The 9,216-nt window shown below is 40.1% G+C and overlaps 1 protein-coding gene across 3 annotated transcripts in view; it reads left to right on the top strand.

The window, feature by feature from the left end:
- Atp13a5 (ATPase 13A5) overlaps positions 1 to 9,216 on the top strand; it is a 133,471-nt gene that overhangs the window by 117,519 nt on the left and 6,736 nt on the right. For all 3 annotated transcript variants that reach the window (XM_021209413.1, XM_021209412.1, XM_029544504.1), the window contains one exon: positions 480 to 682. In XM_021209413.1, the coding sequence (XP_021065072.1) occupies positions 480 to 682 (203 nt within the window). The remainder of the gene's footprint in view (positions 1 to 479; positions 683 to 9,216) is intronic.

Genomic DNA, 9,216 nt, shown 5'->3' with positions numbered 1-9,216 from the left:
ATATATATATATATATATATATATATATATATATATATATATATACATACAAACATACATTTACACAGACATATACATATACACAGACATACACATATACACATAAACATAGACACACATAGATACCTAATCACACACATGCACTAAAACACAGATACATAAATACATATTCTGTTCACACAATACATTTACTATTTGATTTGACAGGAATTCCATAGAAATTGTCACCCAAGGCCTCTCAAGACCGATTATCCGCTCTTCACAGGGAACTGACAGGGGATGGTCTTGATTTATTCTCAATGTTGTTTCCGCTTTGTCACTGTAAGAAGTAAACAAGATATGTCTTGTCAACCACCAGCTGGAACAGGTTGAAAGCTGAAGTCATCTGGTAGTAATTAAATGATCTTGTCACTTGCTAAATAAAAGATTTTCTAAAAATAGCATAGACAATGTTCATAATGCTGGAAATTCTTTCATAGTGAATGCTTTCTGGTCAAGCAAAGTAATCTCTCAACCAACATGAGTTTGGACCGAAACTGGACTGGAAATGCAACTCTGGTTCCTGCTTCTGTGCTAAGTTTCGAGGGCACGACTTTGTGGCCCATCGTCACCTTCAACTGCATCTCTGCAGCATTTATTTTTTCTAAGGGAAAGCCGTTTCGGAAACCCATCTACACAAACTGTAAGTGTGCATAGCCTAAGGTCCTGTGTCTGAGTCTTTTTCTGTTCCCACTCCCTTCCCAGAGTCACAGTTTATGAGCAAGTGAAATTGTGCATCTCTCTGGCATGATAACTGAATAAAAGGGTCTTAGATGGGAAAACCAGAGGGCAGAACACTGCTCATTTGAGGATACACAGTGACTATTAAAAGGTTAAATGAATCAACAGCCATCGAGACTCATTCCATACACAAGCTTATACATGAAGAGATTTTTTTAAATTATTATTATTTTTTTACATACCAAATGTTGTTCCCTCCCTGTCCCCCTCCCAGAATTCTTCCTCCAATGTCCCTCCCCTTCACCTATGAGAAGGTGTCCCACTGAGGCATCTCCCTTCCCTGGGGCGTCGTCTCTACAGAATTAGGCTTATCCTCTCCCACTGAGGCCAGACAAGGCAGTCCTCTTCTACATATGTGCCAAAGGCCCCTGACAAGACCCTGTACGCTCCTTGGTTGGTGGCTTAGTCTCTGGGAGCTCCCAGGAGTCCAGGTTCGTTGATGCTGTTGGTCTTCCTGTGAGGTTGCCATCCCCTTCAGCTCCGTCAATCCTTCCCCTTAACTCTTCCGTAAGGGTCCCAGACCTCAGTCCAATGGTTGGCTGTAAGTATCTGTATCTATCTCAGTCAGATGCTGGCAGAGCCGCTCAGAGGACAGCCATGCTAGGCTCCTATTTGCAAGCACAACAGAGCATCAGTAATAGTGTCAGGGTTTAGTACCATTCCTTCACCCTCTGCTCCATTTTTTGTCAGGAACAATTCTGGGTAAAAAAATTTTGAAGGTGGGTTGTGTCATCATCCTTTGACTGAGGGTCCTAACTACTGGAGGTAGTCTCTTCAGTTTCCATCTCCCTCCATGTTGGGCATTTCGAGCAAGGTCATCCACAGCGAGTCCTGAGAGCCTATCACATCCGAGGTCTCTAGGACTTTCCTAGGGGTCCTCCCAACCCCCACATCCCACCCCCAAGTCCTGGCAGCAGCACATTTTCATTCATTTTCCTAGCCCTCTGGGCTTCTCTGTTTGCCCCCCTTACCTGATCATGCCTCTTCCCCCCCTCTTCCCCTCTCCTATCCTTGCCCCTCCCTCCCTCTGCCTCCCATGATGATTTTGTTCCCCCTTTTAAGTGGGATTGAAGCATCCTCACTTGAGTCTTCATTCTTGTTTAACTTCTTAGGGTCTGTGGAGTGTATCATGGGTATTCTGTATTTTTGGCTAAAAATCTACTGTCAGTGAGTACACACCATTCATGTCCTTTAAGGTCTGGATTACCTCACTCAGGATGATATATTTTTTTTAATTCTTTTTTTTTTTTTAAGATTTATTTATTTATTATATGTAAGTACACTGTAGCTGTCTTCAGACACTCTAGAAGAGAGCATCAGATCTTGTTACAGATGGTTATGAGCCACCATGTGGTTGCTGGGATTTGAACTCCGGACCTTTGGAAGAGCAGTCGGGTGCTCTTACCCACTGAGCNGGAAGAGCAGTCGGGTGCTCTTACCCACTGAGCCATCTCACCAGCCCCAGGATGATATATTTTAGTTCAATCCATTTGCTAACAAAATTCAGATGTCCTTGTTTTAAATAGCTGAATAGTATTCCATTGTGTAAATGAAACACATTTTCTGTATCCATTCTTTGGTTGAGGGACATTTGGGTTGCTTCTAGTATAAGGCTGCTATGAAATTGATGGAACATATTTCCTTGTGGTATGGTGGAACATCTTTTGGGTATATGCCCAAGAGCAGTATAGCTGGGTCTTTAGGTAGAACTGTATCCAGTTTTCTGAGAAACCTCCAGATTGATTTCCAGAGTGGTTGTACCAGTTTGCAATCCCACCAACAAAGGAGTATTCCCCTTTCTCCACATCCTCACCAGTATGTGCAGTCCCCTGAGGTTTTGATCTTAGCCATTCTGATTGGTATAAAGGGGATCATTTTGATTTGCATTTCCCTGCTAACTAATGATGTTGAACATTTCAAATGCTTCTCTGCTGTTCAATATTCCTCTGTTGAGAATTCTCTATTTAGCTCTGTACCCCATTTTTAATTGGGTTATATGGGTTGTTAGAGTCTAACTTCTTGAGTTCTTTATATACTTTGGATATTAGCCCTCTATTGGATATAAGGTTAATGAAGATCTTTTCCCAGGCTGCCATTTTGTCCTGTTGACAGTGTCCTTTGACTTACAGAAGCTTTTCAGCTTCATAAGATCCCATTTATCAATTGTTGATCTTAGAGCCTGAGCCATTGGTTTTTCAGGATGTTTCCCCTTTGCCAATGTGTTCGAGGCTCTTTTCCACTTTCTCTTCTATTAAATTCAGTGTGTCTGGTATTATGTTGAGGTGACTTTTAAGGAACTCACAAGTTTACCTTTTATCATCTTCATAATGCTGGGAAATTGATACCTCTAGTGTCTCGTCTGTAGAATCAGAGTACTATTATATGACCACTAGTCTTGTGGTGAGAGTTAAGTAAAGCGTTTTATGTAAAGGGTCTAGTACAAGACATAGAAATGTTCCACGTTTATAAAAATATGCTTTTAAAAAATGCCTTACTTCTCCAATACATTAGTATATAACCAAGTCCAAAAGAAAACACCCAAAGTGTTTGTAGCCACAGTCAATACCTCTAGGCAGGAAAACAAGAAATCTGGATTATGTCCTTCCACAGTCTTGTGAGTAGAAGTAGATACGCTTAGTAATTATGCCAGCTCAAGCAGAACCATAGCAAACTGAGATGTGAGGGCATCTGGTCTACCATACAGCTGGCTTTGCTGTGTCAGCATTATAAATAATTCCATCTCAAAGCTATGTATGCTGCATGGGGGTGCAGCTGAGTCACTAGAATGCTTGCCTCACATGCACAAAACCCCAAGTTTAATCCCCCATACCGCATAAAACCACGAGTGGTGTCACGTGCCTCTCGTCCTGGCACTCAAGAGGTGGAGGCAGGAGCATGGGAGTTCTGGGTCATTCTGGGCTACATGGGGAATTTGAAGCAAAAGAATAAAACCAAGGCGAAACAAAACTCCAATAAATCATTTCAACTAGCCTCCCATTTCCTTAAGACAACTCACTCAATTATTTGATGAAAACATTTCAGCTTTTGAGATATGATTTAAACTGATTCCAGAGTATTTATAGCGATTTTCCTTGGTGTCAGTTGCTTTTTAGAGGGTTATTTCATAATAGTAGAGCTGGTAGGTGATATGTAAGAGCTACACTAAAAACAAAATTTTGCTGATCTGCCCAGAGTTTCTAAAAGAGGTTATTTCATTTCATTTTAATTTGCATTTTATCTGCAGTGAAGAGAAATATAGATCTGTATTATTAACCATGTCATCTGTGACTTGTCTGCGTACATTTTAATCTATTGTCATATTGGATTTCTGCTACTCTCCTTATTTATCTTTGTGAGCTGTTTATTCCTTTGTAGTCATTTTTTTTCTCATTGTCTTTATGCACAGAAGCGTTTTTCTAATTACAAAACAGAAGATATTACACTTATTTTTTTAAATGTTTTAATGCTTTTAAAAATTTAATACAGCATGGTATGTTTACTGTGTGGGTCCTTAGTTTACCCGATTAATCAATGTTTCTAGCATATTTTTGCACTATTGGACATCTAATATTCCTTTCATTCACTCACTCCCCCACTGAGAATAACACTAGCTTCTTCATATCTATGTTCATGTAAGTTATTGTTTCATTACAGATAATTTGTAGGAGACAGTGTAAGTCTGTGTTGCCTTCATGTATTATATATCTGTGTCGAGCTAATCTGCTGCCACAGTCTCTTCCATTCCACTGATGCTATGTACAATGACATTTTAGCAATTATAGTCTCCTGGTTTATTTAACACGCAGCATGTGGATGGTATACTCCCTCTTCATATTTTATACACTATCTCATTTTATGGCATTTCTTACAGAGGAATTGTAGAACTGTCCAGCTTCAAAACCTCTTACCTGGGATCTGACACCTTGGGAAGAATTTACAGGTTGACATAGCTCAGTCTTTCCAGGCAGGAGCATTCCACAGTCATTTGTTGTTTTCTTGTTCTTGTGACTAAGGATGGGACTAGAGGCAGCCTAATAGAGGAAGCCTTTATCTGTCTTACAGTGTGTGCAGTGACACAGTTCATCATGGCAAAGAAGGCTCAATGACAGGAGCATGAGATGGCTGGCCATGCTGGGATTGCAGTCAGGTTTACAAGAAGTGGGCCAGCACTATAGCTATATGTCAAGGCCTGCCCTACTGACCCACTTCATCTTATAGTGCTCCACCTCCCAAAGGTTCCACAACCTTTTAAAGTAGTGACCACAAGCTGCACCAAGAGTTCATATGTATGAGCCAATGGTGGTATTTCATCAGCAAAGTGTACCCCACCCTGCACTTGATCACATTTATTTTACTTATCCATTAATATCTGTAGTTTTCTCTATTGTAGGTTCTGTACATCTAAGAACCTTATCCTATTTGCTTCTCCGTCTGTCTTGTGAATGCCTTTTCCCTTTTTGTATTTATAACCGAATGTCATTGTGACATGAGAAAGTTATAGGTCCACTTTCATTTTCTACCCAGAATCCTTCCTGACCTTTGGCATTAATCCTTGAGAATTAAGTGCTTTGGAAAAATAGTGATTCATTTAATTGTAATTAATTGCAAACAGAAATATTCCTTCTCCTTTTTTAAACAACTAAATATCTACCTATGTTTTCTAATGAATGAAACCCAGAGTTCAGGACAATGTTAGATAATATCATCCAAAAGTATATTTAAAAACAACATTGTAGTACCTTTCACTTAAATTGTTTTTAAATATACTTTTGGCTGTTGGTGAAATGGTCATGGAAAGCTTCTACTATATGAAGAATGTACCCCTTTGTTTGCATTAATCAAGAGAGATTTTAAAATCCAGTGTAGGAGACAGATTTCAACAAATGCCTTCATATTATCTACTAAATGAATACTCTTTTTGTGTCTTCTTGTCCAATACTACAGATGTGTTACATTAATATTTTTGTCATTAAATCATATACTTGAGAAGATCCTACTTACTTGTAGTAGTTAAGATGTTTACTAAATTGAATTTTGTAGCTCTTTGAAGACCTACATTTCATGCTGGATTTCTCAGCTTTCTGGGGGGGGGGGGTATATTTTTGTTAGGTTTCAGTTTTAGACTTAAAACCTGACTTTTTCTTCCCTCTGTAAAAATTTTAATAGATAGGAGTGATTTGTTCCTTGACAACTCACAAAAAGATTGCAGTAAATTACTTGGCTCTAAATCCTTCCTTTGAAAATTTTTTATAAGGTTTGATTCAGGTTATACTGTTTCAAATAACTTATTTTTGCCCATACAATGCCATTTCGTTCATATTACCAAACTGTATCATAGAGTTTGGGGTACTTAAAGTTTTAAGTACTTTCTGTGACTCTAACTACTGTATGATCATTATCTTGATTATCCTTAAATCTGTTTTAAGCTGCTTTCATTCACTGTGACAAAATGCCTGGGGTATGGGGACAATTTCCAGACAGGAAAAAATCTCATGCTGGTTCATAGTCTCAGATGTTTCAGTCCATGGTTAAGTGATTGGATTGTGTCTGGGATTGAGTGTGAGAGAGATAATGGCAGGGAACACGTGGTGAAACAAAATTGCTCATCTTCTGTAGGCCAGGGTGTAGTAAAGAGAGCAGGAGTGGACAAGCTGGGGGGTGGGGCTGGGAGTAGGGGTGGGGCTGTGCTCGAGGAAGGGAATAAATAGGGAGAGAGAGAAAACCCAGGGCAAAATGTACCCTTCAAGTATATGGTCCTAACTATGACGAGTTTTCATCAGTTTTCTATCACCTCACAATAGCTCATTACGCTGGGAGCCTATCAGCGGGATAACTTATTGATTAGGTTTGGGCCCTGGTTGACGGTGCTACCTCTGTGCTGCACTGAGACCACACCCTCCACAGCTGAGGTTTTGTCGGATGTTACAGATCCAAACTGCAAGACTTGCCTTTTCTTGTTTGTGCCTCAAATGCATTCTTTTGCTGGTTAATAACAAAATAGCTCTTGGATTTTTAATTCTGTATTGTTTTTTTATTTTCTCATCTATTAAGGTTCGTTTTTCCTTCTTTCTTTGGATCTGTTTTGAGTCGACTTTGCGGTTCATGTACATTTTCATCATCTTTATAAGACCAGAAATGCGTTCAAGGCTAGTCATGGCAGTTTAGATTCCATTCTTTATATTTTTAGCTACCAGCAACTTTGACCTAGTTTCTTCTTTGACCTAATAATTTTCAGAACAGTGAGTTTTACTTATTGGGACAGCGGGTCGGTCATATTTTGCTTTCATTTTCCTTCCCATGTTTCTTTTAATGGTTCATAAACATATATTTGGTTTCCCTTTTGATCCAGTAGACTTTAATAAGTATATATATGGTTCAGTTAAACTCTGTCACAAATGACTATTTTGATAGTTGCTATTAGACAGTCAAGCCTCTGACAGCCGCTCTGGAGAAACTGCTTCAGTGTTATATATGTTAAACTCCTGTTTCTGTTATAAATTCGCAATTATTGCTAAAGCAGTCTCATTCAATTATGTTACTCCAGTTCTCTTTGTTCTTGAGTCTTTTTGGCATAGCTGTCTTCTCAAAGGATCTGCGATCGCGCGTCCTCTGATCTTATATTTCCTGTCAATGTCTGCGTTCCTCCTTTTTTTTTTTCTCCGTTTTGAAGCAGTGTTTGAAAGTACCCTTGACTGTTGTCAAAACGAATTAAAATCCTGCTCTATAGTTTAAAGCTATTTCTTAGAGTCCTTATTTCCAAATTAAATGTATTTCATAAGGAGGATTTTCTCAGTACCTGGTACTTCAGTAGTAAATACAGGGGACTTTCACACATGCGACTGAATTAGAATTAGATGAGTTACAACATGGGGACTTGAAGCTTAAAGGAAAACTGATATTTGCATGACAGACACATCTAGCAATTCTTTCCAGTTGGCAGGTTTCATATGTGTGCCACAGTGCACATGTGCAGGTGGAGGACAGCAGCAGTGGGAGGGAGCCAATGGATTCCAGGGAATCAAACTTAAGTTGCTAGGCTTGGTAGCTGTTCTAGTCAGGGTTTCTATCCCTGGGATGAAACACCATGAACAAAAGCAAGCTGGGGAGAAAGGGTTCTATTAGGCTTACACTTCCACATTGTAGTCCACCATAGAAAGAAAGCAGGACAGAAACTCAGACAGGACAGGACAGAATCCTGGAGGCAGGAGCTGAAGCAGAGCATATGGAGAGATGCTGCTAACTAGCTTGGTTCCCAATGCTTGCTCAGTCTACTTTCTTATAGAAGTCAGGACCACCAGGCCAGGATTGTCACCACCCACAATGGCCTGGGCCCTTCCTCATCAATCACTAAGAAAACACTCTACAGATGAATCACATGGCTGCATTTTCTCAACGGAGGTTCCTTCCTTTCAGAAGACTCTAGCTTTTGTCAAGATGGCCTAAAACTAGCCAGGACAATGGCAAATACCTTTCCCTGCTGAGCCAGTCCACTGATGTAACTAATAATTCCAAATGGGAAAAGTTTTATAGACAAATATTCTAATACACACCATATTTAACTTATTTAATTTTAACTCATATGTATAGGTGTGTGGCACAGTGTGTGTACTTGGGAATGAAGGTTCCCATGGAGTCCTGAAGAGACACTGGGTCACCAGAAGCTGATGTCACAGGCGGACTCACCTTATGTGGGTGCTAGGAACTGACTCAGATCCTTTGTGAGAGTGGTACACTTTGTCAGACCCTGAAACCGTCTCTCCTGCTCCAATGCACATGCTATTACAGAGTACAGACTTCTTAGTTACGGCAGAAGCCTTTGACAGTACTAAGATACATGATATAACCAACTTCATCTTAACATAGCAAAAAATCTTGCTTTTCTTATCGGAGTTTGGGAGAAGTTTACCTTTATGATGACAGGATACAGAGAAGGTACACATTTTTCCCTATAAACCAGTAAGAGTGTTGCCGCCACTCTCTTGTCTGAACACGGGCTACAGTGGTCTGTGTGATATTTGCTTCTTAAAGTACGTGCATCCAGGGTGCGCCGCTCTTTCAGGTTTATCAATAGCAGCTAACCAAGGAGGATAGACACATTTCTTCATTGATTTGTTTTTTTTCTTTTACCAAAAGCTAAAATAAGGGAGAGGGCCTACTTTGCACATCACTAACCCGAGGACTCAGCCAGATGCAGCCAGATGCTGACAAGAACACGCTTTTAAAGAACTAACTGCCTAAGTTGTCCTTCTTTACCAGCTTCTGAGTCCCAGTGATTCCATACCAGGAGCAATGCAAAAACCACGTTGCTGTCTCCTGGGATCTTTGTATCACCATTATGGGCATACTGCTCTATTTGGGAGCTCTTCTCTCTTCTATTCTCCTCTCCTCCTGCTCCTCCTCCTCCTGCTCCTCCTCCTGCTGCTCCTCCTCCTCCTG

This window comes from Mus pahari, chromosome 12 (assembly GCF_900095145.1).
Source record: "Mus pahari chromosome 12, PAHARI_EIJ_v1.1, whole genome shotgun sequence".
Classification (NCBI taxonomy): domain Eukaryota; kingdom Metazoa; phylum Chordata; class Mammalia; order Rodentia; family Muridae; genus Mus; species Mus pahari.
The sequence above is the reverse complement of the archived record's forward strand: the minus strand, read 5'-3'. Positions and strand labels throughout refer to the sequence as shown.